A 26519-nucleotide genomic window follows, 5' to 3' on the forward strand; every position below is an offset into this window, starting at 1 on the left:
GCCTTAAATTGCACCACTCCGCCGCCTATACACAAGCACGCTTCCCTACTCGCGACCACCATGGCAATAGACGCCCCTAATTTTAGAACGTTTCCAAACCTCGGCCGCTCACCCAAGATAAAGGAGGAGGAGGACCTCACCTCTGCCGCTCCATCTCAAGATGGAGAGAGCGCTCCCACTCTCCCAACCGGCACCAAGAATGACGGCGCTCAAGAGGAGCGACACTCGCCTGCAGAGGAGCAAGAGAGCCGTGGCGCCGACCCAGCGCTCGCAGGCGACCTCTTCGACATACCTCCCACCCTGATGGAGGACAACGCGCTCTTCGGCACCCTCGGTCGCAACCAGGTCGCGAAACTCTTCGAGCATGAGGAGATGCTGCGGATGGCGAGCCAATATACCATCGCGAAAATGGCCGAGATGTACCAAGCGAAGTACGGTCAAAAAATCAAAAACAAGCGTATATCCGTGCGCCTCGACACTGCGAAGGACAAAGTCGCCGCGGCGCGTGGATGCCTTCGGAAAGACATCGTCGCCGCCTTCGAAGAAAAGAAGCGTGAGTATGGTGTCGAAAAAGCAAAGAATATGGAAGCTGGACGCAAGAGGAAGGCTCTGAAGCAAGCCGCCGCCGCCGCGAACAAGAAGCGGAAGACGTCCTCGATCACTATTCCCCTGCCGAAAGACGAGGAGGACGAGGATTCGGATGTGGACGACTTCGCGGCACTGGAGGAGAGGCTGCTGGAGTACTCCGATGAAGAGGGTGCTGAGATGACGCGGAAGGAGAAGCGGGGCGAGTTGCAGGTAAAGCCATGCGCTGCGAAGAAGGGTGGCCGCATGAAGCGTAAGAATTCGCGAATGCCCATACCAGAGGACGATGAGGAAGAAAGCCTCCCGGAGTATTCCGACGAAGAGATGGCGGAGATGGAGCGCAAGCAGAGGTCGGGAGAGGTCAAGGTGAAGGAGAAGCTTGCCGAGGACTCGAAGGATGAGGAGCGTCAGAGCATCTCGCGTCCTATGCCTGCGCACCTGCGAGCTGGAGCGGTCGAGAGGGGCCAGTACACGGAGGAGCATGCGGCTGATGCGCTCATGATGCTGTCGCGCGAGGTCCGCAAGGCGCAAACGCAGCCAGAGCATGATGATGTGACAGCCCGGAGTGAGGGCGACGAGGACGAGGAGTAATGCATGGATTTTGGCAATGGCGTTTAGGGGACATGAGGATTCGAGATACCCAGGATGAAGGCGCAAAGCATGTAACAATACCGAGTCAGCAAATGCCTATATCATATGGCTTGCAGTGTACCAACAAAGACTACTCTGCACTTGAAGCAGGCGCATCTGCGCCTTCTGTAGCAGAAGCCTCTCCAAGCGATGCCAGTGCTAGATTCTCGAGCTTTGGCCAGTCTCTGCCAGCTGTGTTCAGGACAGCTTGCACATCTAGATCTCTTGTAAACCATCTCTCTCGTCTCGTCGTAGATCGTTGACCTCCCTCAAGCGCGCTTCGTGCTGCGCGAGTCGTTCGTGCACGTTTGGCCTGCCGACCTTCTGAAGTAATCAGGTTAAGTCGTTCGCGTTGCTCCTCCAAAGCCTGATCGTACTGCACTATTGATCGGACATACGGTGCCAAGTCCTGCGTTATGGTGCTGAGTGGGCCATCAAATGCTGACTGCTGTAGACCTGGGTTCATCAGCGAGATCTCGGCGGGCGAGGATATGGCGTCGAAGCAGGCGAAGGAATGTCGTGTGAGCGCCTGAGTGACCGTAGCTTTGCTCTTGGGTATGCTGGCCAAGATGTGTTCAGCATTGAGGCGCTCGGATGCGTCGTAGCATCTGTAGACAGAAGTCGTCAAAGAAACCCTCAGATGCTTGCTCACATCAGAGTAGTCAACAAGCTCATCAGTCTGCAGCAGCGCCATGCCTTCGATGTAGTGTCCTCGGACTTTGTCTGACATCTCGGGATACGTCGCGTCGAATCGCCTGTCACTCGGAAGCGCATAACCCGTGCAAGCATCTGCTGCGCTCAAAGCTTCTGCCAGCCTCGTGTGCACTTTTAGGGCCTTCCGCTCTCCAGTGGTGTCACGAGAAGCCTCTGTGCCGTCCGGACGTCCAATGCCTTCCGCACCTTCGCTATATGCAGTCAATCCAAGAGCCGTGGCTGGCTCAACACCAAACTCAGTCCAAGCCCACCACACAGCGTCCTCGGCTGTCGGATCATGTGCTGGTGTGAGACCCATGCCTTGGTTGTACGTGCCGTCGCTAACGACACGCAGCTTCCTCCCATGTGCATCTAGGTCAGATCCTGGTGGCCATCTCTGAAATATCCAGCCCAGCCCTTCTCGAGGATCGCCCACGCCCATTTGACACCAGTAGTCAAGCTCCATGATACATGCACGCAGGTCATGGTCATGATGTTGATAGAGACTCGCAATCGCGCCCCGTTTTAGCAAATGGCCTTCCGCAGCTGCAGTGAGTAGCATGTAGTCAGTGGCGAGGTCCAAGGGAGGCTGCCTGAATCGCAGTATAGCGTGAAGAGACATAGCTTGTAGCGGCACCAGATCTTCATCGTTGCAGGTCATGATAAACGGTCGCTTCGAAGTACTGATGAGCTTAAGGATCGTTGACCAGAATTCTCTGTCATCTTTGAAGAGGATGTCGACTTCCTCGAGCAGGATCACTGACTGTTGCTGATCCTTGGATGGCTTCTTCAAAGCTTCGATAACAGCTTTCTGCGCCTTCTCCTTCATAAGCTTCTTTGGTTCGGGCTGTTTTGGCTTTGCCACTGGCTTGTTGGTCGCCTTGAAGAAGGCACTCATCTTGCCCTGCCTGCCACTTTGAAGGTCTTTCTGAAATGCTTCGTCCATATGGCTGGGCTCTTCCGGACCCGATATTTCTCCTGCTTCTGAACCGTGATGCCTGACAAGATGATTCTCAGTCATGTCACCTATTCTGTCCAGCACATCTTTACCACTTCTTCGCTCACTTGAACTTATTTCAAACACCTTAAACCCCAGCTCTTTAGCGACTGCGTATACCGCCGCTGTTTTACCGCAGCCATGAGGACCACTGAGCAGCACGGCATTGCTCAGCTTTGTGCCATCTCCAGCGACCTGCACAATGCTCTTCAAAGACTTGCGTGACCCCATGGGAGTGACATTTACGGAATCTGCGATCTCACTCATCTCATGCGCATCTTCATCGCTGTCGACTAAGAAATCATCTAGGTCGTCTGGCTTCTTCTTTCTCTTCCGCTTGGGTTGTTTTTCCGGCTTGAGAATGGAGGCCTTGATGTGAGTTCCAGTTCCTTCCACTGACTGCACAGCGAGCGAATTGAGCCAGTCAGTCAGAATTACAATTTCACTCTCTGGCTGCAACACATCAGCAGAGCTAGAAGGGGCGTACTTTTGCGTCCACGTATGCGCCTCGCCTTTGGACTCGTCAAGTGCAGTAAGCATAGATGGTATTCTTTCGTACATTCTTCGCAGGGCTGGATGACCTGGACTTTGGGAAGAAGTGGACGCGAGCTCATCAATACTTGCATCCTGCAGCGGCATCGAAAGTTCGCGTGATACTCTCTCTGCGATATCTTGTCCCGACATGACGAGACGCACAGGCACTTTTAGACGGGCGCTAGGCTCGCAGAAACCATCTGATCTTTGCAGTCGTTCCGATTCTGGCTCTAGTCGCGATGCGAACTGAGATAATATCGATTCTTGAGGCGGGAGGGGCAGGCTTGCTTGCTTTCGCTTGCGTCGAGAGAAGAGCATGTCTAGTGTGAACTCCTTCATCGGTGGCTCAACATGGTTGGAATCTAATCCTCTCACATGGGCTTGCTCTCGATCTGGAAAGGGGGTTTCCCTCGCACCGGGATGCTTAACCATGAGACGATCTTTGAGCAATGCTGACCCGAATGGTTGGATATCTCGTGCATCGTTCGGCCGCTCTGACATGGCCTGCATCCTAAGCTTGCCAGGTGTTACCGCAGAAGTCTTGCGCGGAGACTCGAGCTTGAGCACAGGTTGTGCCTTTGGCTTCTCGCGATTGAAGAAAGGGTGCGGTGGCTTCTTGGGAGTTGCTTTCTTTGGCGTCGTCGTTTTGCCGCATGCCTGCCTGCGACTCGCTCTCTTTCGCGACGTAGGCTCATCATCAACAATATTGACTGGCACCGTCTCTTCACCAGCCAGGATCCTCGAGATTCGGTCGCCCAGTGAGGTCCTCGATGAATCGTCTGAATCATAGTGCAGTTTAACGAGCAGTTCTCGCTTCACGTCTGCAGCCGCAGATCTCCTTGGTCGCCCGCGACGCTTCAGCGGTTCTAGTTCTGGCTCCGGCTTATCTTTTGGATTCTTCGATGGTGGTGAGCTGAATCTCCCATTGGCATTCAGTCGCAGCAGTTTCTTGGGAGGGGTACTTGGAAGAGCTGGGTCAGACGGAATATTATTCTCGTCATGATCTGAAGGCTCCACGATTGTGTCCGTCGACCTTGGCAGTGGGGATGATCTTGGGATGATGACTTGCGGTGACGATCTGTGTTGAAGCTGCCGAGCAGGACTCGAACTCTCCACTTGTACGATGGCATCTCCCACATCTTGTGCGCCTACCTTGATCAACTCATGCTCACTCGTTCGCCTGCGCTTCCTGGGCGTAGCATGCTCGGAAGCGACGATGTCTATCACATCACTTTCTTCCACCGTACCCTTTGGATTTGCGATGTTGCTCAGTGTCCTTTGTATTTTCTTCTTCTTGCCTTCGCTCTGCTCATTCTTCACTTTGCGCTTGCTCGTGGCTCGTTTCGGCTTGGCCTCTGGTATTTCTGGTCCCTCACTGATCAATGGCTCAGAACTCTCGCTATTCGGAATTTCGACGACATTGCGCGGTCTTTCATTGTGGATGCCTGAATCATATCAGCGTCGTGCATTCGTCAGCGTGGCATTGTAGGAGCAGACCGTTGGCTCGCTTGAAGAAGGGATGCACGCTCTTCTCACTTTCTGCGCTCATGGCAGGGTAAACAGAGACTGCTGCCATTCAATGTCTCCTAACATTGCTCATATAGGTGCCGTACTGTTGATCCTCGTGGCTGTATACTGTTTGTCTGACAAGCAATACTCGAGATGAAGCACGGCGCGTGCGTGGGAAAGATGACGCGACGGGCACGCGAGGCGGACGGAGGATCGTCGGCCCGATGAAGCAAAGTTCGGGAAGAATTTCAGATGAAGATGGCAAGCGAGAAGCATCAACGGCAGAAGCGGTGAATTATTTGTACATACGAGGCAGCGCGAGGCATGCCATAATGTCTAGATCGATCGAGGAGCCATATGTGATAGCCACACTGCCCAAGCCATTCGATGCGGAGAATGGCAGGACGCACACCGGACTGGTGCATAGCTTGAACGGATCGCGGAAGAGAAAACGGCATGAAATTGTGGTTGCTGTGGATGGCGAGAGCGTGAACATATACCACGTACGATCGATGCAATGCGGTATGGTCAGTATCAAAAGATTGACGGTATGGCAGGTCCAAAATCAAAGTACGACCCGCTCATATGCTCTGCCACCACAATCCTACCTGGCTGCTGCTCCGTGTTCGATCCACTGCAAGCGACCAAAGCCCAGGCCGTCGCAAAGACGAACATACTGGGCTGAGCGCAGCAGCATCACCGATCAGAAAGCGAAGATCGTCAGCTATGTCGAGGACACGAGCAAGTGGCACGGCAATGAGAACCAGCCTCGAGCACCGATAAAACGAGAACGAAAGCTCGGCCACGGCGATGTACAGAGCTTGGATGTCATACCGAGCTCAGAAGAAAAGGGCAGTGCGTCTCCTCTTCTGGTGTCTTACAAGAGTGGGAGCGTCGAATGCATATCAGCCGACCTTTCCGGAACACGATGGGAACACAAAAGCGAGGATCAGGTCGAGGTCGAGCATTCACTGGTGACCGACCTGGACAGCGTTCGTCGAGGGCTCCTCCGCGGGCGAGAAGATATACAAGCGCTCCTGGAATCCTTGCATACCGAAGGCATCGCTGAATCGGCACCTGCCATACTCTGCCAAGTCGTGCGCCTGCAGGACAGACGGCAGGTGCGCATTCATGCTTTGAAAAATGTTGGGTCGAGCGCCCTACAGTCGCAAAGGTCACCCATTCAGGAGGCTGTGAGATACGACCTGCCTGGAACGTTTGTCCCGGCGGAATCTCGCTTCGAGCTGAATGCACCTGCCGGAACTCTACACCAACACAGCAAAGGTCGGCTTACTGTCTTCGACCTTTCCGGCACTCTGCCAAAAATGGTGTTCCAAAACGGACGTCCTGGCCAGCGACCCGTTGATACCTTTGCCCGCCTCTCCAGCGCGTCAGTGCTCACAGCCTCACAACACCGTCTTGCTGTGCACGACACCAAGTATGGCTCCGTCTTGTCATCCCTCGAGCTTTCCCGAGATAGAGATGGCGTGCAGACGCAATCTTCGTTGCGCTTCATTGTAAGCTTCACAGACTTGGGCATTGTGACCGCTCTCAGAGGACACGACCTGCTTGCAATGCAAGTTGGCCATGGACTGGAAGATGTAAGACGCTCCAGAAATGCCGGCCCTTTGCTTCTTGATGTGCTAGGCAAGGGAAAGTATCTCTCAGAGAAGGTTGACAGCACCGAGACCAACGAGAAGCGTCGTCGAAAATGGGAGTCCTGGGTGAGCAAGGTCGACCACTTTCTCGAACACGAAGACATCGAGGGCCTTGAAAAGCTGGTCGCCAAAGATCTTCATCTTCACAAAAAAGGCGAAGACAAAGAGAGAATGACTAATGGCCATGCAAACGGTGATTCTCCTGTGCATCTTGCGCCTTGGGCTCTGCTCCCCAAGCATTACGATCCACAGCACATCGACCATAAGAAGGCTGTCTATATTTTAGGCAAGATTTTCGCGTGGCGCACAATCGAAAGCCATCTCGAGATAGGGCAGAAGCATCTCGAGCTCATTCTGGCATCTCGTAACATCCTGGCATGGCTTGCGTTGGCAGGCTACCTTACGGCTCCTGAAATCGAGCATGCCTTACCTCGGACTGCTGCTGGCTTTCATTCTCAGCCTCATGTGCTGCCCGGCGACATAGCTTACGCAATTGGAGACGCTGATGCTAGCTTTGACCTGCTGTGTAACCTATTCTCTTTACCCGCATTTTGGGAGCTACCTGAAGTGGTCCAGGCTATCAAGGTGTTGATTGACTCCTTCGAGGAGAAGGACGAGGCCAGGCCACAGCAGCTTCTTACGAATGGAGACATTGACATGGTCGATGGCGACGACGCAGAAAAATCTGAAGTTCAGTTGGAAGCCGAAGAAGCAGCAGCTATGCGCGAAATCGAGCGAGCCAATAACCTCATGGATGCTGGTGTTACACGAAGCACTGCCTTCCGGAAATGCTTGGTCCGCCTGCAGCAATTTGATCACAAAGATGTTTCGGGTGCACTTCGCGCCCAAATGTCTCAGACCGAAATCATCTTCTTGATCCAGATCATGCGGGTCGAGCTCGCTAATGGCGGCTGGACGTTCACGTATGATGGCATCGAGGACTCTGCCATAGGAATTGACCCAAGCGCGCAAGAGCTATCTCTGGACAACCAAGGCATCCGCACTATTGCTCAATTGATCAGCTGCGCAGTAGACGCTATTGGTCTAAGTGGATGGACCGTGGGCCTCAGCGGTGATCGCTTTGTCACAGATGACCTTCTCTACAGTCTCATCAACGAGACAAGCGCTGTAATGGAAGGCATGTTTGCTGCAGAGAATCTCGAGACCACTTTGAAAGAGATCGAGAGAACTGCTGCCAGTGTGCAGCAACAACTCCAATCTCACAAAAGGAAACGTAATGGGCCAGAAGAGCAGCCGGAGAATGCTTCTGAAGCGACCCTGATGCCGCTCGGCGGCAGAATGGATCCACCGACTGTCAGCAAGACAGTTGAAGCACGAAAAGGCAAAGTTCTCACAGCAAAGCAGAAGAGTCAAAGTGTCGGAAAGTACAGCTTCGAGAGGATTAGGATTTAGACTACACGGTGGTAACGTGCCCGCAAATACGCTGGCCTCGGACAACTACTGCACCTCACACGCTTTTGTCTCCCAAGCACAATCATCTTCCTCTTCATCAAGACCATCGACCTTGCCATGAAATTGTGGCGCGCGTTATGAGACCACCCAAGCTGCAACCGAAGAACCCTCTCGCTTGCTCGCGTGTTCTCCACCTCAAGCTTCAGCACGTGTAACGCCGAAAAATTGCCTAGACCTTGGCCGACGTTGCCCAGAGGGACCAATGCCAGAAACATGGGATTCGACCGATCGCAGATGCAACAGACCGCACCGTCGAAGCACTTGGACCAGTCTCTTCGGTCTCCATCTGTGCATGATAGCCGTCAAACTGCAATTCATCCAATCCGAGCCGCGCGCAAAGATTTCCGTTCAAATCTCGCGTTACTTGATAGAGAGCTGAGACTGGGATGCTAGTCGAGCTGCAGGAACGGCTGCGGTGATGATGTCTTCCAGGGCTGAGAAGAAGCAACATTGTAAGTCTGTGCGACCTTCGAACTTATACAGCTCGTATCCTCACTCTGTATGCTACTACCCCCATTGATCTGTCAAAACCTTGGCCGGTCTCTCTCATTCAGAACGTATCTATCCATCCATTGAGCGTTGAAAGAGCTTGGAATACGTGTGGTAGAAAGTATCGTCAATGCAAAAATGCGTACCCAGCTCGCTGCGGTATGCTTGGGCATAGGCCTTGCAGCTGCCGCTCCAAAGCCTCGTGATCAGTGGGGAAGTCACTGGGGCACAAGGGACAACTATCAAGGAAAAGCATGGCATGAAAAGCCAGGACGAGGAGATGGGAAGCCAGATCAATGGGGACATGGAGGCAATAAATCATTAAATGTCCAGGTTGGACCAAGACCGTGAGTCTTAGATATGGGCCAAGCTCGTCGTTAATGTGTCGACTGACTGACTGTGTTTCTTTTAAGATATTATCTGGTCGATAATATGGACGATGGCCCTTTGAAGGAGAAGCTGGAATCCTGCTCTGAGGATCCTCTCAAGACGAGCAGCTTCTCGATCTCGCATCGTGGTGCACCTTTGATGTTCCCAGAGCACTCGAAAGAAGGATACAAAGCCGCGATACGGATGGGCGCTGGTCCGTATTGAGAAGCTCATACCATTTTTGAGAGCAGAAATTGATTATATCCTCAGGCATAATCGAATGCGACGTATCCTTCACCTCGGATCTCGAACTCGTCTGCCGCCATTCGAACTGCGACCTCCATTACACGACCGACATCCTCGCCCACCCCGAACTCGCAGCAAAATGTTCTGAACCTTTCGTTCCTTACGATCCAGAAACAGGCACAGCAGCCTCGGCCAAATGCTGTACCTCCGACATCACACTCTCCGAATTCAAATCCCTATGCGCAGAAATGGAAGCCACAACTTTCAACGCAGTGAACACCTCACAATACATGGGCCGAATAGGCTCCACTCCCGACTGGCGAACGAACATGTATGCCTACTCCTGCGCAGAACCTTACTCTCTCAAAGAACAGATCGCTTTAATCGATAGCTATGGCTTGAACTTCACGGCCGAAGCTAAAACACCGGAAATCCCCATGCCGTTTCAAGGAAATTACACGCAAGAAGATTTCATACAACAAATCGTAGACACGTATAACGAAGCTGGGATCGACGCCAGTAGAGTCTGGCTCCAATCTTTCCTCCCAGACGACATTTTTTATTGGATTGAAAACGCCCCCGAATACGGTGTCCAAGCCGTTTACCTCGACGAACGAGCCGATCTTACAACCGATGGATACGATGTCGCAGTCGCTTCTCTCCCTGATCTCGCATCAAAGGGAGTCAAAATCATCTCCCCTAGTATCTGGCAACTCATCACGGCTAACAACGAGACTGGGGAGATCGTGCCTAGTTCGTATGCTCTTGCTGCGAAAGAAGCGGGTTTGGAGATTATTACATGGAGTTTTGAACGTAGTGGTCCGCTGGAAGTTGACGGGGGAGGGTATTATTATTCGAGTGTGGCGAATTTGATCGATAATGATGGGGATGAGTTTACGGTGATTGATGTTATTGCGCAGAAAGTCGGCGCGACGAAGATTTTTGCGGATTGGGCTGGGACTGTGACTTACTACGCCAATTGTTTTGGGTTGGTTTGAGACGGCGAGGCCTTTCCCCCAAGATGTTGCCCATCAGAGACACTTGGAAACTTTTCTCGGTGTTATTGAATTGATCTGTACAGATGGCATAAATCTAGATGAGGGAGCCTGGAAATGGGAGTTCTCCAATTGCAGGACATCAAAGCGATGGAGCTGAACACTGTGCGGTTGTCCGTCAACTTGGATGAGGGCTTCTTGACCTGTTCGGCTCCATGTATACGACATTGCCAGGTACTCTGGGCAGTCGTCAAGATAGTATATTGCAACGAATGCCAGTCGTAGCGCGAGTGAAGTCAGGTTACTTGTCAGACGAGCTCTCGGTGGATGAAGATATTTCTCGAGCACTGACTGTTACAGTTATCTTCCTGCATTGTAACGAACAGCGTCTTTCCTGTCATCTTGTCAGTGACCAAAAGGAGCGGCGATGCAGGAACAGGAACGACTCCCAGACCCCCCACTTCTCTCGGCAGCATCCGCCCAGGGCCCCCTAGCTCATCCACAGCTCCCGGTTCACACAGAACTTCAACACTCTCAAGCTTCATCAATCGCCATAGCCACACCCAAGTCCACTTCCGATCATGGACGGACCAAACCACTCTCAAAAGCCTCCCAAGGCCAAGCAATCACAAAGTCCCAACCCCTCCAACCCCAAAACAGCCTACCTAATCCTCTATAACTCCATCTCCGCCCTGCTCTGGACCGTAGTCCTGGGTCGCGTCCTCCTCATAGCTTCTCTGCACGGCTACCAAAGCGTTTTCGCCGGAACAGCAAACTTCACCCGCTGGACGCAAACACTAGCAGGATTAGAAGTTATACATGCAGCAATCGGTAAGAGAAGAGGAAAATCCAACATCATCAGAAAACCAAGCCAAGTAAAAAGCTAAGTATCACCATTTTCTTTCAGGCCTCGTCCGCGCCCCTCTCCTCACTACCCTAATGCAAGTCTCCTCCCGCTTCCTCCTCGTCTGGTTCATCGCCTATCCCTTCCCAGCAACAACCTCCCTGTCACCGGCCTACTCAAGTATGCTGGTGGCATGGAGTATAACCGAAGTCATCCGCTACTCATACTTCGCCCTCAACCTCCTGTACGGCAAAGTCCCAAACTTCTTGATCTGGTTACGATACAATACTTTCTTCGTCCTCTATCCTATGGGTATAAGTTCGGAATGTTGGTTAGTTTGGAAGGCGATTGAGCCTGCGAAGCGTTATAACCAGGCTTGGCAGTGGGTGCTCAGGGGGATACTTTTTGTTTATGTGCCTGGAGCGTGGATTTTGTATACACACATGATGAAGCAGAGACGGAAGGTTTTGAGGGGTGACTGGCAGGGTAAGAAGAAGGTGATGTGAGGAATCGATCGTTGAGGTGGGACATTTGGAACATACCACATGTGAATGCTGTGCATGATAATGAGGATTTCTGGGGAACAAGGAGAGAAATGATGGATAGGAAAATTAATTAGAGCTTCACAGCTCGCCTCACGAGCAAAGATTGGCTTGATGGCAACGCCGCAGCAGTGAAGCGCTCATTCTCACAGGTGGAACACCAACGATTCTGAATGTTGCAGTCAATTGAGACCGAAATGCCTATGTCAGGTATTCCGCAACTGCACCGTTGTTCCAAATGCTCATACATACACAGCCCGAGCCAGGGCTGATCTCCAAAAACGCCTCGCTAAAATGCAGCTACGAAGTGTGGTATTTCGCAAGAACAGAGCGCAAAAAGAACTTCCGCACAAGTCAAGCGCCTCATCTTGGGCCCGACTAGCTGCCCAGAAAGACGTGGACCATGGAGTTCTTGCTCGCTGGTGCGTTGCAGCCATCGATGACACATACCTTGAATGTACCGATATCCAGAGCCTTGCCCTTGCCCTTGCCCTTGGCGCGACTTGCAGCGACTTTCGTTCTGTTCTCCGCGCAGGTTCCGCAATATGCCTAGTTCAGTCAGCACAGGCCTTAGACCCTCATTACCAAGGCCAATCACTTACATGGCCGCACTTCTTGATCACCCAAACCTGCTGCTTCTGCTCGCTGTCGCCCATCGCGAGTTCGTCGCCGCAATTTGGGCAAACAACAATCTCATCTTCTCCTGGACTTCGCGTGAAGCCTTTCTCTGCAGCTTTCGGTGGCTCGTACTTCGGCTCAGGAGGCCGATTAGCGCCTTGGTATCCCATGTCGAACGCAGGAGTGTCGTAGTCCATCATCCCACCAAGATTTAATTCCATCTGCATCCCCACTCGCGCAGGCCCAAAGTGAATGTGAGCTCTTGGGGGTGCGTTTCTGTGTCCGTGGTATCCGGCAGGACCTGGTTGGCCACCTGCCACTTCATTCAAGCGATTCCACAGCCGAGCTGTCGTGCCGCCTGCACTACCGAATAGACCGGCGAGTGCGTCTGGAAATCCGTCCATAATGCTTCGTGTCCTAGTTCCTGCCACCGCAGCAGGTCGGTCGAGATTCAATCCAGGTCGGACTCGCGATTCCACATGCATCACTTCGTCGTCGTCGTCGCCGGTGAGATCGATAGGCTCATTCTGGCCGTTCGGGTACGGAGTGACACTGCGTGGAGCTCGTGATATTGGTCGGTTTCGTGCTTGAGATGCAGGCCGCGATTCAAGGAACTCTACGTCCTCGACATCGTCCATGTTGATGGAAGGTGGTGTGGGTCTGTGAGGTCGCCGAAGAACAGAAAATTGTGGGTGAGGTTGCGGCCGTTGGGTGCTGAAACGAGGAAAGAGAGAGTCGTAGTTGTTTCTCGGAGGTACCCGTGCAGATGACCGTGTGCTGTGACCCTCCTCTTCACCTTCACTTTCCACGTCAATTATGTTCCGCCCAAATCTTGGACCCCTCGTTGCCCGTGCCGAGAACGAGCCTGCACCACCCTCTCCCTGTGCAGGTTGTGAAAGTGATGGCTGTGGTGCTTGCGGCGGTTCTGCCTCATCCGTGAGGTCAATCACAACCGTGTTATCAGGATCTCGCGTGTTCTGGCTCATGCTCGCTGACGACATTACTGGTCTTCTCAAATCATAGCCGTCGCCAGGATAGTGCCGTCCCGTTGGAAGGGCGAGTCTGGGCGGCGATAGACGTCTTCGTTGCGATGCGTGCTCAGGATGCGTGTAATGTTCGTCGTGCTCGGATACAAATAGCGAGTCTGGTGAAGCATTTCTGGTGCTAGGTTCTGCCATTGTGAATTCCCTCTGCAATCACATTGTCAGACGATCACGACGCGAAAGGGAAGCGGCGGAGAACGAGGTGTTAGCTTACCTTTGCACTCTCTCGTCGGTAGAGGTGCGGCCAACCATCGGATCCAGAGCCTCCATCCATAGCGAGAGATGCTGTTTCAGCAGGAATGGCGTTGGACACTCGGCGTTGCGGTCAAGATTGCTATCACGCTGTCGAGCAGCTCATGCGCGTGGTGTGATGCTGACCGTGCTGTGATGTCCAAGCGGGAGTCAATTATTGTCCAAGGGAGCGTGCGTTGGCAAGGGAAAGAGGAGGAAGTGGCGTCAAGCAGCAAGCCTGGCCAGTGACCACTGCCGACTCCACAACAAAGGCTTCGTGAAGCAAAAGGAGATTCCGCCCAGACAGCTTCTTCTTCCCAATCTATGCTGCTCCCTGCTGCTGATAGGATTCCTAAGATCGTCTTCCCTCTGCTACAAAGTGCCGGCGTTGTTGCTGCTCGCCGTGCTCGGACGCGGAACTATGCGAGATGAAACCAGGTACAAGGTGTGTGGCAAGCTCTCGGCTTCAAGCGCGAGTTATCGCCGTGGTATTCGTGAGACTATGCTACAAAATTCCTTTCCGTCCCCACGCACACATGTTCAATCCTCATGCATGAGGCTGCTTTCTTGCAGCTCGCTTGACGCCTTGAACGCCGCCTTCTCATCACACGAAGCATTTTGTGGATTATGAGCCGATGACGCTGACAGCTCCCTCGCCAGTCAGCGCTACCAGACTTTTTGCCTTGGCGCCCCATTTGACGTCTGCAACATTCACGGCTCTGCGCAGCGGCTCATTCCAAGACTTGTTGCTCTTCGAGTACTGTGATACCACGATCCCACCAGGTCCGCCTGCTGCGAGATATTGACCTGTGTAGTCCCAAGCAATGCCAGTGACCGCTGACCCAATGTCGATGGTCTTAAGCGCATTGAGTTTCCTCAAGTCCCAAACTGTAAGTATGTTCTGGCCTTGGTTCGCCGAAGCGATCCATGTGCCATTTTCTGAGAACGTCAGGGCGATGACTGGTGTTGCAGCAGAGGGTGCTGGGAATGTGTGCGCCAGCTGTGAAGTCTTGACGTCGTAAAGTCGCACGGAACCATCCGATCCTCCAGCTGCCAAAAGGTGGCCATCAGGGTGAAACGCAACGGTGGTAAGTTCTATCTTATGCATTAGCGGGACCAGCACAACATCACGGCTCATTGTTACTTACCAATATCACCGTATACCTGTGTAAGAACTTTCATGGAGTCAAGGTCGTAGATGATGTAGCTCTTGTCATAGCCAACGGAGACCAAAAGTTTGCCACTGGGATGTCCTGCTACCGCCGTAGCTGCACCTGCGTGCTGCTGAAACTTGCCCTTAATCGCACCATCCTGGGCGACTACAACAGCACCAGAAGAGGTAGATAAGGCTTGCTTATCGTGAGCCCAAGCACCACCAAGGATCGCGCCGGCGCTGAGACTTGTTCGAGTAGTGAAAGTGCCTTGAGAGAGATCATAGACGCCCATTGTGCCATCTGAGTCTCCCGTGAGGAAAAAGTCTCCAGACTGGTCCGAAGCGAGGAACTTGGCGCCTGTGAATTGCGTGTCCACAGTAGATCTGATGTCGTAAGATTGTATCTCGTCGGCGGTCGCCCAGTCTTCCGGTACAGGCCTCTTGCGCCGAGTGGAAGAAAGTCGTGCCTGTGTCTCATCGATGGTCGCAAGCGCCACTTCTGAGAGAGCCTGGCTATCTACCTGCATGGCATCTCCATTTGCACCATTTACGCCATTCGCAGCACCAGTGACAGACACTCTCGAAAGCGCATCTCGAGCCTCGTCTCTCTCCTTTTGCAGACGCGCGATAACCCTTTGCGCAGAATCGTTGTAGTAAAGAGCAGTGCTCAGCTCTTGTCTAGTTTCTGCCAGCTGCTGCTTGAGCTGATAGGATTCCAGGATAAGCGCATCCCATTCGTTTTGAAAGGTCGAGAGGAGGGCTGGAATTGAGGTGAGGGTCGGCGGTCTGGGCTTCACAACGCGCGCTTGCTTGAGATCGATCAAGTCATCCGCCGAAAGCTCTTCTCCGTTGACGGGATCGGAGCCATGCTCAGAGATGTAAGCTTCGATCAGTCGTCTCTCAAAGACATTGCCTATACCTACTGTAAGCTACTGCTCCATTCGCGGTCGTGAATCGCATGGTGACTGACCGGACTTTCGGCTTGCGACAGGATGCTCTGGCGCTTCGCCGGAGACTGCATACACGATTAGTATCTATTCGAATTGGGCATGGACGTGACAACATACTTGCGCACAACATGGTGGATAGCGATGATAATGCTCGACTATTTGTTGCGTACACGCTATGAGATTCTTCAATCTTCAGTCAAAGTTTCTGTCTAGCCAAATTTGGAGCGTCAAGCGAGGTCTAGCGCGAAGTGCCTGAGCCGCAAGCTTCTGACGCTACCCTAAGCAAAACTTGACCTCATCGCGGCTGGTAGGTACATGCAATTCGACATCTCACGAGGAACAGTCTTGGCAAGAGAGACTTGCTCCGTAATGATTAGACGGACATCCTGATCGCCTCCTTGTGGGCTCTTACGGGGAGTGGCTGTCATCGCAGCGACAAAATCCCGGACCGAATGCCTCAACAATCCATATGCGCCGCAATCATCCCGCGACTCTGCAAAAGCAATATTGACGTACATGCTTCCTTTCGCTCATGGAGCATTGTGATCATATTTGCAGCCACCAAAGTGAGAAGACAACAGCCGGCTTGCATTCGCAGTCGGGACTCGGTTACTCGTGTCGGTCAAAACCGGAGCAGCTCGTGCAATGTCGTAGAGCCTACATGACTTGGAGTGTGGCCACGGCAAAACGTGCAGAGACAACCGGAGCGTTGATATTTGTGTACCCACGTCCTGGTATTAAGGGCTGCTAGCTAGCGGACATCAATGTGGATTGACGTGAAAGAGTTAATTTGCAAATCTCAGTTTTCTGAGCTGCAGCTGCGCATCAGTCTACTATCAGGACGAAGCGGTTTTGCTTACTTTACCACGCAGCGGACATGCTATCGCATGCCTAGACGGCCAATTGTTCGGAGCGGTAGTGACGATTAAACACCGAAGTTGTGTTTCATAGCGCAGCGGGGCTGAGACCGCTGAGACCTTAGTGGGGGTATGATGAAAGGCGAGCGACGAAAACTGAGTGTGCTTCACTCTCCTTCATGTAGCCGGTCTCTTCCTTCCACAATTCCAATCCAAGAACACTGTCCAAGCCATTACGGTGCTTTTCTCACAACTCAATTCTCACCCAAAAATTTCGAAGCAGACAGCCGCAATCATGGCCCAATCCATCCTCAAGGTCAAGTCTGGTGTCATCTACGGCGATGATGTGAAGGCTCTCTTCAAGTACGCACAGGAGAAGAACTTTGCCATTCCAGCTATCAATGTCACCTCCTCCTCCACCGTGGTCGCCGCCCTCGAGGCTGCAAAGGTCGCCAAGGCACCAATCATCCTCCAGATGTCCCAGGGTGGTGCCGCCTACTTCTGCGGAAAGGGCATTGACAACAAGGACCAGAGCGCTTCCATTGCCGGTGCAATCGCTGGAGCTCACTACATTCGCGCTGTCGCACCATCATACGGTGTTCCAGTTGTCCTCCACACCGACCACTGCGCAAAGAAGCTCCTTCCTTGGCTCGACGGCATGCTCGACGCTGATGAGGCCTGGTTCAAGCAGTAAGTGAAGCGAAGTGAAGGGTGAAAGCCCTCATTTGTCTGTCTCCAACTCCGCGGCAGAATGAGCGCCGCGCCCTGCGTAACACAGATAGTAGCACAGTCTCGGGGTCTGCGTTTGGGGTCACTCAGACTTTTGCTAACGGTTTTATGCTCCAGGCACGGCGAGCCACTTTTCTCCTCCCACATGATCGATCTGTCCGAGGAAGCCGTCGATGAGAACATCAAGACCACTGCTGCCTACTTGAAGCGCGCTGCACCAATGAAGCAATGGCTCGAGATGGAAATTGGTATCACTGGTGGTGAAGAGGATGGTGTCAACAACGAGGATGTCGACAACAACTCCCTGTACACTCAGCCAGAGGATATCTACGAGATTTACAAGACCCTTGCACCAATCTCGCCATACTTCTCGATCGCCGCTGGTTTCGGCAACGTTCACGGTGTGTACAAGCCAGGCAACGTTAAGCTGAGGCCAGAGCTCCTTCAGAAGCACCAGAAATACGTGCAAGAGAAGGAAGGCACCAAGGACGAGAAGCCAGTGTTCCTTGTCTTTCACGGTGGCTCAGGATCCAGCAAGCAGGACTTCCTCGACGCTATCAGCTATGGTGTCGTTAAGGTCAACCTCGATACCGATTTGCAATACGCCTACACCGAGGGTATCCGTGACTACATGATCAAGAAGAAGGACTACGTCAGCTCGCAAGTCGGTAACCCAGACGGCGAGGACAAGCCAAACAAGAAGTATGCTTTGCTCCTACCTAATACTTGCATATAATTTGACTGACCCTGCTTCTTAACAGGTACTACGACCCAAGAGTGTGGGTACGCGAGGGTGAGAAGACCATGACCAAGCGTGTCGCCGTGGCCCTCGAGGATTTCAACGCTGCGAACCAGCTGTAAATGTGCTAGGTTTCTGTTGATGAGCATTGAAACAGGGTGAATTTTGAGCGAGTTAAGGCTAGTGCAGAGCAAAAGCTAGTTCTTAGATGAATTCATTGCATGACATGACTTGGATCAGTAGCCCTTTTGTGCGCTTCGACTCTGCTGAATCTCATGGACGATACCCTTGCAGTAGTTCTTTTTGGCTTGAGAGGCGGCTATCACTGGAAGGAACCATCCTCAAGTAACGCTGCGGAGGGACAGATCAGAGTTGGTGTTGTACATCTATGAGACGCTGCCATACTACTTCCACTGCTTGGTCGGCTGGGGTATTATCGCCGGAGATGGCGTATACTGGTTGATTTGGGCTGTGGTGTTGCCAAAACTTGGCAAGTACGAGCTTATCAGAGAGGAATATACGGATGAGATCGATGGGTGCAAGCATGACTTCTTCTTGTTGACAATGGCCGATGGCTCTTCAATTACTCGGACAGTCCCCTCGTGTGAAGGCAGGATTTGTCGTCAACAAGGACGCGACTCCGCTTCCTGCACTCGATGCGACATCACATATAAAGGCCCTCGTCAAGCGGGTATATAAGGGTCGTGTAAGCGGAGATCAGGCACAGGAATCATCCTCCTTGATCCAAAATATATGTTCTGAATCTTAACACTGATCAGGCTAGGTTGCGTTTCTCGCCCACGAACAAAGCTTTACGGTAGCCGTGATCCCCAAATAATTACCCTCATCGACGATTGAGCATCCTCATACGACTTGGATGCATGCCATGGCTATCATCCGCCCCACCTTCGGCCTCACTCTGCGCAGCCTTCTCCTGGAGCTCTCTCACAATGGTCTTCTTCTCCCCGTTGACATTCTTCTTCTCCTTTTTCACACCCGCCTTAGCATCCTCCTTCGCCTGTTTCTCCTTGACCTTCCTCTCCTCTTCCGCCCTCCTCTTCCTCTCCTCATCCAACTTCGCATTCTTAGCCTTGATCTTCTCCTTTCTCTCATCCGTCTTTCCGCCTCCACCGGCCGTCAACTCAACATTAATTCTGCGTGCTGTCTCCTTCTTCTTGTGATGTCTGCCTCTGAACGCCTCGTCTTGTGCGAGTAAGGGTTCCGTTGTCTCTGCGCCAGGCTCTATAGGTGCCTCGCCACGTTCAATCGCTTCCGGATCGAATAGCGAATGATGGTAGAGCTTTAGACATGTTTTCATGCGGTCGTAGTTCTCGAATTCCAGGAATGCGAAGCCTTTACTTTTCTTGGTCTTGGGATCGGTTCGGTGGCGAAGAGTGTATGGCTTGAGTTTGGCGAAGTGTTTATCGAGGGAGGAGTCGGTGGTCTTGTACGGTAGATTGCCAACGAACACGATGAAGCGATTCTTGCTGGGCTTGTCCTGTTCAGACTTGGCTTTTCTCCGCTTCTTCTTCTTTGGCTGTTTCGCTGTCGCTTCTTCGGCGGCATCGGCCGGATGCTGCTCTTCGCTGGTTGATTTGCGCTTGTTCGATTTCTCTGTCTTCACTGCCGCAGCTGGGTCTTCGTCGATTTTTGCATTTTGCGCTGGCACGGCCTCAGGCTCTTCTGTCTCGGCATGCTTTCGCTTCTTGCCCTTCTTTTGACGCTCAGCATCTCGTTGCGCCTTCTTCTCTTTCCGATTGAGACTCTCCTCTTGCGACATTTTGGCAACTAGGAAGTGTTGTGGACCACTATCGCGTTCCAAGACTGGCAGCTTGCAATGTATTTGTTTTGATTACTAATCGTATATATATCTCGACTACCGAGGCTAGCAAACTTCGATAGCTAAAGGCTCTTAGACTCTACAACTATAGGCCTAGGTATGTTTATATTATATATAATATAGCTATCTATAAGGTTCTAGGAATACGATACTAGTTTTAGAGAATATTATAATTTTAGTTTCTATATATATCTATGCCCTAGTTTATAAAGGAAAATTTACTAATCTTACAATTCTTAATTATAGTTATGCTTTTTTAAGTTATATAGTAGTTTGTTCTAGCTATAGTATATAGTTTAGTAGGGCTTAGTATAAGTACTAGTATCTAAGTAGTAGTTTGCTGCTAGTCTAGACGCGCGCTATTAATTCCCTTAGACTCTTAGTTAGTAGGCTTTAAATATTTAGTTAGAAAACGAAATATATCTATAGCAAATACTAAGTACTACTTAGCTAATTACTATAGTAAGAGAGAATAGGACTTTAGCTATATACTAAAATAGCGATTTAGACTTTAGTAGTAAATTTACTAGTAGTAAAAGTTATTAACCTTAGCTTAAAATATATAAATAAAATTTAATTATTTAGGCTATATATAGAATATATACTAAAAGAATAGATATACTACCTTAGTAGAGGCCTAGATATATTATATATAACCCCCTAATTACTAGTAGTTATCCTCTAGCTAGTAAGTCTAGTAGTATAATTCTTAGAGATTAATAGCTTTAAGCTATACTATCTAGCTATTATAGATTTAGCTATTATACTAGTTATTTCTACTACTAGTCCCCCGATAAATTATATAGTTTAAAGTATAGAATACTAAATTACTAACTTCTAAATAGAGATATGTAAGAAGGGTATGTTAGCAGGTAGATAGGGTAGTAGTAGGTACAGGTAGTATTCGATAGAGATCTAAGAGGAGAGGGAGGAAGGTAGGCTAGTTAGCCTAACGCTAAGCGCTAAGCCCTGCCTAAGGCATTAAGACCCTAGCTTCACTCGAGCCTAGTTATATGCCAATTACGTGTAACCTCTTTAGTCCTAATACACGCTTCCCTTCTAAAGGCCGCGCCCTCGTAGCCGGTCTATATTCTATTCTTAACCTCTATCGCTGCTAACTTAGTAGGTCTAGCAAGCTTCTTAGTCCGCGCTAAATTAAATACGCAATCGCCGATTATATAACTATATTAAACCTTACCTCTAAACAACACAATATATAACTCTAACTACGCTATCTCTATATCTAATAAACTATAAAGTAATATATATCTACAAGAATTGAAGGCCTTCGACTAATTATAATACGAGCGCGTCTTCCCTACTATAATAGGTAGACGTACGAGGTATTATAGTACTGCCTCCGTTCTAAGTAATATCGTATCGAGTTCTTTGCGTCTACTCTAAAAGACCTAGCTATGTCCGCTTCCGAGGGTTGTCCGCTTCCGAGGATTTGTTCTTATTATTATAAGGGCTATTATTGTTCGTAGTTTCGCTAGCCCTAATTAGTTAGGTTTAGTAGCCTTTAATTGTTAATCTTATCTTATCTTTTTAGAAAAAAACATAGCTCGTCTAGTTTCTATAGGTAAAGGCTATTATAAGTATAGTAGTAGAGGTTCGCCTCGCTTAAAGGGTTAGATAGATCGAGGAGTAACCTATTATCCGCAAGATCGACCCCGGCTAGCTTAGCTCTATAGTTTTGCCCTTAGTTAGTCTATTAGTCGCTTAATCTTTTAGGCGGCTTAAAGTTTTAACTTAGCCTTAAAGTTTTAATTAAAGTTTTGATTAAAGGTGCCTTAGGCTCGTAGTGTAGGTAAGGTTGTCTTTATAGGTATAGTAATAATAGCAAGTAATGTTAATAATAGCGGCGCTAGTCGTCTTAGCGCTAACTTTATCTTGTTTTAATTTCCTTCTTTAACTAATAACAACTCGGCAACACTATTACTAATATAGCTATATCCTTCCTTTCTTAAACAGCAATACACTCCGTAATACTATTACTAATATAGCCGCGCCGGCCGCGCCGTCCTTGCCGATTGCCTAGGCCTCGAGGCCTCGATAGAATAAGGGAATAAGAGAGGGACCTATAGGGCGCGTTAGTAAAGAGGTAGAGTTCTTAAAAGAGTATGCGATTAATTAATCGGCGCGTTATAGCGCGCCTAGTGTAGTCTTATTGTCCTTTATTGCTAACAATTGCTTGCCTCTAATTAGTTAGCTAATAGCACCCTAGGGGTAGCATTATTCCTAGGCCTTAATAGTAACATTATAAGCTTTTAGCCTTCTTCTTGTCCTTTACGCTAGTCTAATACTTATCTAACAACTCAGTTATGTCTTTAAAAGAGTCTTTAGCTTCCTACGAGTCCTATTTAGGTAAATAGCCTTGCTATCTTAGGAGGTACTCCTTCTTGCCTTGCCTAGTCCGGTAGTTTAGGATACGTTCTATAGACTATAGTTCTTCGCTATTAGCTAAGACTTCTTCTAACTTAGTAGGCGCTTTATCGCCTTCGCGCTAGTAGTACGGTTTAAGGAGGGAGATATAGAAGGTGTTATAGATAGTATAATAAGGTAGAAGCTATAACTAGTAGGCCTAGCTATTGCCCTTCGGTTCTCGGATGCGGAATAGGCTAATGTATCTTAGTGCGAGCTTAGGCCTTGTCTTACTATCGGGTAATAGATGCTTACGGATACGGAGGTTCTTCGTACTAAGTATAGCTATGTCGCCTTGTTTAAAGGTTATTAGTATATAGCGCTTATCGTAGTAGGTCTTTTAGTACTCTTAAGCCCTTATTAGCTTCTTAGCTATCTTAGCATAGATTTCTCGCATCTTCTAGATACGTTCTATTGCCGCTAGTGTCTCTAGTACTTAACGCGCTTCCCTTTCCTTGCGCTCGGCCTCGAGCGATAGTAGGTCTTATAGTATAGCAGCGTTCTAGCCTATTATAGCTATATAGGGCGATATCTTAGTTGCTAAATGTACACTGTTATTATATACGAATTCTGTAGGCTATAGGAGGTTAACCTAATCCTCGGGGTTCTTATTAATATAGCTGCGTAGGTACTGCTATAGGGTAGCATTCTGCCTCTCTGTTTAACCGTTAGTCTACGGATAGAAGGCTATTAATAGCCGATGCTTTAGTCTTAGCTATAGGCATATTTCGCTCTAGTAGTGCGATATAAATATCGAGCCCCTATTAGAGACTATCCCCTTAGGGGTTCCCTAATAGATACAGAAGATATTAGTCTATAGCGCCTCTACTATATTAATAGCAGTCTAATCCTTGCGCGCCGGGATATATCGAGCGCCTTTAGTAAATCGATCTACTATAATAAGGATAGCATTATATACGTCCTTGCTGCCTCTACGCTTAGTAGGCGGAAGGCCTATAATAAAGTCTATTATTAGCTTAGCAAATAGCTTCTTTAGAACAGGGAGCGAAGACAACTCGCCGAACGGCAAGTGCTTCGGTGCTTTAACTCGCTAGTATACTGTATAGGTCTGTATATACTCCTTTATATGCCGCTTACTATTTAGCTAGTAGTATGTACGCGATAGTAACTCGTGCGACCTCTCTATACTATAGTAACTAGCGAGCTTACTATTATAGTGCCTCTTTAAAAGCTCTTATCTAATCGATTGTTTAGCGGGGATATAGTATCTGCCCTTAAACCTTAAGTAACCCTTATCGTCGATCGACTAACTATTACTCTTACTAGATCGAGTCGCCCGCCTACTTATAAGCTTATTAATGCGCTCGATAGCAAAGGCGTCCCTCTACTAAGTACGTAATAGCTTATCTATAAACGATTAACTATCCCTATTTACAAGGTTATTTAACAGCACCCTCGCTATTAAACGAGGTACGTATTATATGCATCTAATAGCACTAGCAGCCGGAACTACTATAACCTCTTCTATAGTACTATCGCTATATAGGCTATTACTATAGATAGCAATGTCTTTAATCGAGTTATTATAGCTCGAGCGATCTACGTCCTTTCTAACGCATACTAGAAGAACGATAACTCCGCTATAGTATTTATTGCCGCCGCGGGGTCCGGAAGTCCGCTTATCCTACGCTTGCTTATTAATAATACGGGCTATAGCAATCTTATACTATAGGGTTAGAAACAATAAATTAATAGATTGCTAAGTCTCGCTATCGTAATTAGGCCGCCTCGATAGGCTATCGGTAGGGTTACTTACGCCTAGCTAATATAATATATTAAAATCGAACCTAGCGAGGTAGACGGCCTATCTAGCCTATCGACCTATAACCCTAGTAACCTTCGTAATTCTACGGAGGTTGTTATAGTCCGTATAGACCTGAATTGTATGCTAAGCACTATCGAGATAGTAGCGCTAATACTTAAAGGCTTCTACGATTGCTAAGAGCTCTTACTCGTAGGTCTTATATCGACGTTCTATATCGATTATCTTTCGTAAAAAGAAGGCAATCGGGTACTAGTAATAGTTATTATCTAATTGCTATAACATAATAGCCGATATAGCGAACTATAAAGCGTTAGTCTTAATTCGGATCTACTTGCTTAGTACGAAATAGTATAACAAGGGGACATTAGTAAAGCGTTGCTTTAGGCCGTTAAAAGCGGCTTATACTCTGTTAGTCTATTTAAACTCTCTAGTTAGGTTAGCCTTAGTTTTAGTAAGCTTAGTTAGGGGCATTATATGCCGTAAATAGCCCTTAATAAACCGGCGGTAGAAATTAGCGAAGCCGAGGAACGATTGAAGCTCCTTAATAGACGTAGGAATAGGCTATTTAGTAATTGTTTTAATCCGATTAGGATTAGCCTTAACACTATTAGTTAATACGATAAAACTAAGGAAGGCTACCTCCTTAGTAGCAAAGGTGCATTTAGAAGGCTTGCAATACAGTTTATAGGCTCGTAGGCGATCGAGTACCTTACGGACTATAGCCTAGTACTCCGCAATATTAGGTAAGTATATATAAACTAGTGCTAGGCACACGGTTATAGTACGAAGGTATCGTAATAGTTGTGCGGTACAAAAGTTAATACATTCTCTAAGGTACCGCGAGGCAAGCTATCTATATAATAGTCCTACTATTAGTAGCAATAGCGACCGTAGCGGTCGATAGTAACCGCTGCCTGCTATCGTATATGCAATAGTATTATATCGTAACAGCCTCCCCTTTTATAAAAAAGGTCGGCACTGTCTATAGTGTCCTAAAACAAAGGTCCTTAGCAGGCCGCACTATAGGAAGGTTTAAGGTAAAAAGAGCGTAATAGCGTCGCACAAAGGCTAAACCCAAACAGTATACTAGAACGGTAATACTAGGTATAGAATCGTATCTCTCTAGTAATAACTACGTCGGTTTTATGCTTGCTTGTTACGACGGTTACGAAGGGCGTCGCGTAAGCTAGTCGGTATAGTCTAAACCGCCTTTAGCTATAGCTAAGGCGTAACGGTCTTTATAGTCTTGTTATCGGATAGCGAGGTATTAACTGCGTCCGCTATAGTAGCAGCGCGGTCTAACTAATCGATAGGGATGTTAGAGAAGTCGGCACCTAGTAATAGTAGCGTATCGGCGTCGCGTATAGCACTATATAGCTTAAAGTAGTCGGCTATCTATGCGTTAAGCTTAGCGATCTTATCCTTAGTAGTATTGCCTTATACGCCGCCGAGCAGCTTAAAAGCGTCCTCGTTAATTAGGTATAGTATAGGGATTGCCTATTACAGCGCGACGCGTAAGAAATCGTAGTAAAGATAGGTTAGCGATAGCGTAAGCGACTCCTTTAAGACCGTAGCGGAAAGACGATACTACTAGGCTATCTAGCGCTTAGTTGCCTCGCAGATCTGTGCCTTAGCTAGTATCTGTTAAAGCTAGTACACCTCGGTTGCTACTAACTCGGACTAGCGCATATAGTAGAGAGCTTATAAGTTAAGCGTACGTATACTAATTACTGTCGCATTATATTAGTATTGTCCGTAGGCGCCTATAGTGTTTTCCTATAGGGCGGGCAAAGGTAGTAAGCGTATCGGAAGCGCTAGGAGCTTGTACTATAGCTGCGCAACCGTATTATTAGGCGGTAGTAGCTAAGCCGCAGCTAGAGCCTTCGTAGGCGTAGAGAATAGGTTAGACGGTAGTAGTATCTTCGACGATAGGCGAGGCGCTAAGAATAGGCTAGCGGTTAGCTTCTAGCGAGTATTTAACTTAGTCGATAGTAATACGCGCGAGGAGTTTAGCTAGATCGCCTTAGTTAGCGGAACAACGGCCGGAGGTTGCGGCTTAGCCCGAGTCGCGAGCTTAGGAGGGAAGATTTTACTAAAGAGGTGCGCGTTAGTAAGGTCGGTCTCGTCTAGCGAGTAGTCGGGTAACGGCACTAGGAATACGCCTATAGGATCCTAAGTATAGTCGATGTTATACTACTAGTAATTCTTATTTATTACTATCTTATTATACTTAAAAATAGTATTGCCCTATATAATACGCTCCTAGACGCCTAAAGGATCGAAGACTAGATCGGTAGAGACTGTCTTCGGCAAATTATAGAACTATAGCGTTAGCGCGGGCTCTAATCTATTAGGGATAGCGCCGTCCTTAAGCGTCTAGATATAGGCGATAAAGGTAGATAAGGCGTATACCGGATCGATCTAAGTTAGCTAGTAGACTAGGCTAAAGTCTACTAGGCATTAACGGTTAAGGAGTAGTAGAGGTATGCCTTTGCCCTTATTAGCGGCATAGGTACCGTTCTAGTAGCGACCGCTACCTATAAGCTAAGCGTACTATTCTATGCGCGACGTATTAGTAGCCTTTG

General features: G+C 49.2%; 9 protein-coding genes across 9 annotated transcripts; 5 read left to right on the forward strand and 4 right to left on the reverse strand.

Moving 5' to 3' along the window:
- Positions 1 to 60: 60 nt before the first annotated feature.
- On the forward strand, positions 61 to 1234 carry MYCFIDRAFT_172125 (uncharacterized protein; the record flags this gene model as incomplete). The annotated part of the gene is made up of 2 exons (XM_007925469.1): positions 61 to 1172; positions 1204 to 1234. 2 exons carry the CDS (start codon positions 61 to 63, stop codon positions 1232 to 1234), a joined length of 1143 nt encoding a protein of 380 aa, XP_007923660.1.
- Positions 1235 to 1272: 38 nt separating this feature from the next.
- On the reverse strand, positions 1273 to 4988 carry MYCFIDRAFT_172126 (uncharacterized protein; the record flags this gene model as incomplete). The annotated part of the gene is made up of 3 exons (XM_007925470.1): positions 1273 to 1285; positions 1311 to 4884; positions 4937 to 4988. The coding sequence occupies 3 exons, from the start codon at positions 4986 to 4988 to the stop codon at positions 1273 to 1275; spliced, it is 3639 nt and encodes a 1212-aa protein (XP_007923661.1).
- A 292-nt stretch (positions 4989 to 5280) lies between these two features.
- Positions 5281 to 8019, forward strand: MYCFIDRAFT_84502 (uncharacterized protein; the record flags this gene model as incomplete). Its single annotated transcript, XM_007924715.1, has 1 exon — positions 5281 to 8019. The coding sequence occupies one exon, from the start codon at positions 5281 to 5283 to the stop codon at positions 8017 to 8019; it is 2739 nt and encodes a 912-aa protein (XP_007922906.1).
- A 687-nt stretch (positions 8020 to 8706) lies between these two features.
- Positions 8707 to 10181, forward strand: MYCFIDRAFT_45480 (uncharacterized protein; the record flags this gene model as incomplete). The annotated part of the gene is made up of 3 exons (XM_007924337.1): positions 8707 to 8915; positions 8982 to 9151; positions 9208 to 10181. 3 exons carry the CDS (start codon positions 8707 to 8709, stop codon positions 10179 to 10181), a joined length of 1353 nt encoding a protein of 450 aa, XP_007922528.1.
- A 578-nt stretch (positions 10182 to 10759) lies between these two features.
- Positions 10760 to 11528, forward strand: MYCFIDRAFT_45204 (uncharacterized protein; the record flags this gene model as incomplete). Its single annotated transcript, XM_007924313.1, has 2 exons — positions 10760 to 11009; positions 11086 to 11528. The coding sequence occupies 2 exons, from the start codon at positions 10760 to 10762 to the stop codon at positions 11526 to 11528; spliced, it is 693 nt and encodes a 230-aa protein (XP_007922504.1).
- Positions 11529 to 12800: 1272 nt separating this feature from the next.
- MYCFIDRAFT_202487 (uncharacterized protein) lies at positions 12801 to 13595 on the reverse strand (the record flags this gene model as incomplete). Its single annotated transcript, XM_007925471.1, has 2 exons — positions 13440 to 13595; positions 12801 to 13372 (listed from the first exon to the last, which is right to left on the reverse strand). Coding segments are annotated over exons 1-2 (630 nt in total), but the record flags the coding sequence as incomplete, so codon positions are not given.
- A 486-nt stretch (positions 13596 to 14081) lies between these two features.
- On the reverse strand, positions 14082 to 15689 carry MYCFIDRAFT_84506 (uncharacterized protein; the record flags this gene model as incomplete). Its single annotated transcript, XM_007924716.1, has 4 exons — positions 14082 to 14551; positions 14605 to 15522; positions 15580 to 15624; positions 15677 to 15689. 4 exons carry the CDS (start codon positions 15687 to 15689, stop codon positions 14082 to 14084), a joined length of 1446 nt encoding a protein of 481 aa, XP_007922907.1.
- A 946-nt stretch (positions 15690 to 16635) lies between these two features.
- On the forward strand, positions 16636 to 18127 carry MYCFIDRAFT_210483 (uncharacterized protein). Its single transcript, XM_007925472.1, has 3 exons — positions 16636 to 17106; positions 17263 to 17847; positions 17907 to 18127. The coding sequence occupies exons 1-3, from the start codon at positions 16712 to 16714 to the stop codon at positions 18004 to 18006; spliced, it is 1080 nt and encodes a 359-aa protein (XP_007923663.1). The 5' UTR covers positions 16636 to 16711; the 3' UTR covers positions 18007 to 18127.
- A 601-nt stretch (positions 18128 to 18728) lies between these two features.
- On the reverse strand, positions 18729 to 19673 carry MYCFIDRAFT_214218 (uncharacterized protein; the record flags this gene model as incomplete). Its single annotated transcript, XM_007925473.1, has 1 exon — positions 18729 to 19673. The coding sequence occupies exon 1, from the start codon at positions 19662 to 19664 to the stop codon at positions 18729 to 18731; it is 936 nt and encodes a 311-aa protein (XP_007923664.1). The 5' UTR covers positions 19665 to 19673.
- Between the last annotated feature and the right edge of the window lie 6846 nt (positions 19674 to 26519).

This window comes from Pseudocercospora fijiensis, assembly GCF_000340215.1.
Source record: "Pseudocercospora fijiensis CIRAD86 unplaced genomic scaffold MYCFIscaffold_2, whole genome shotgun sequence".
NCBI lineage: Eukaryota > Fungi > Ascomycota > Dothideomycetes > Mycosphaerellales > Mycosphaerellaceae > Pseudocercospora > Pseudocercospora fijiensis.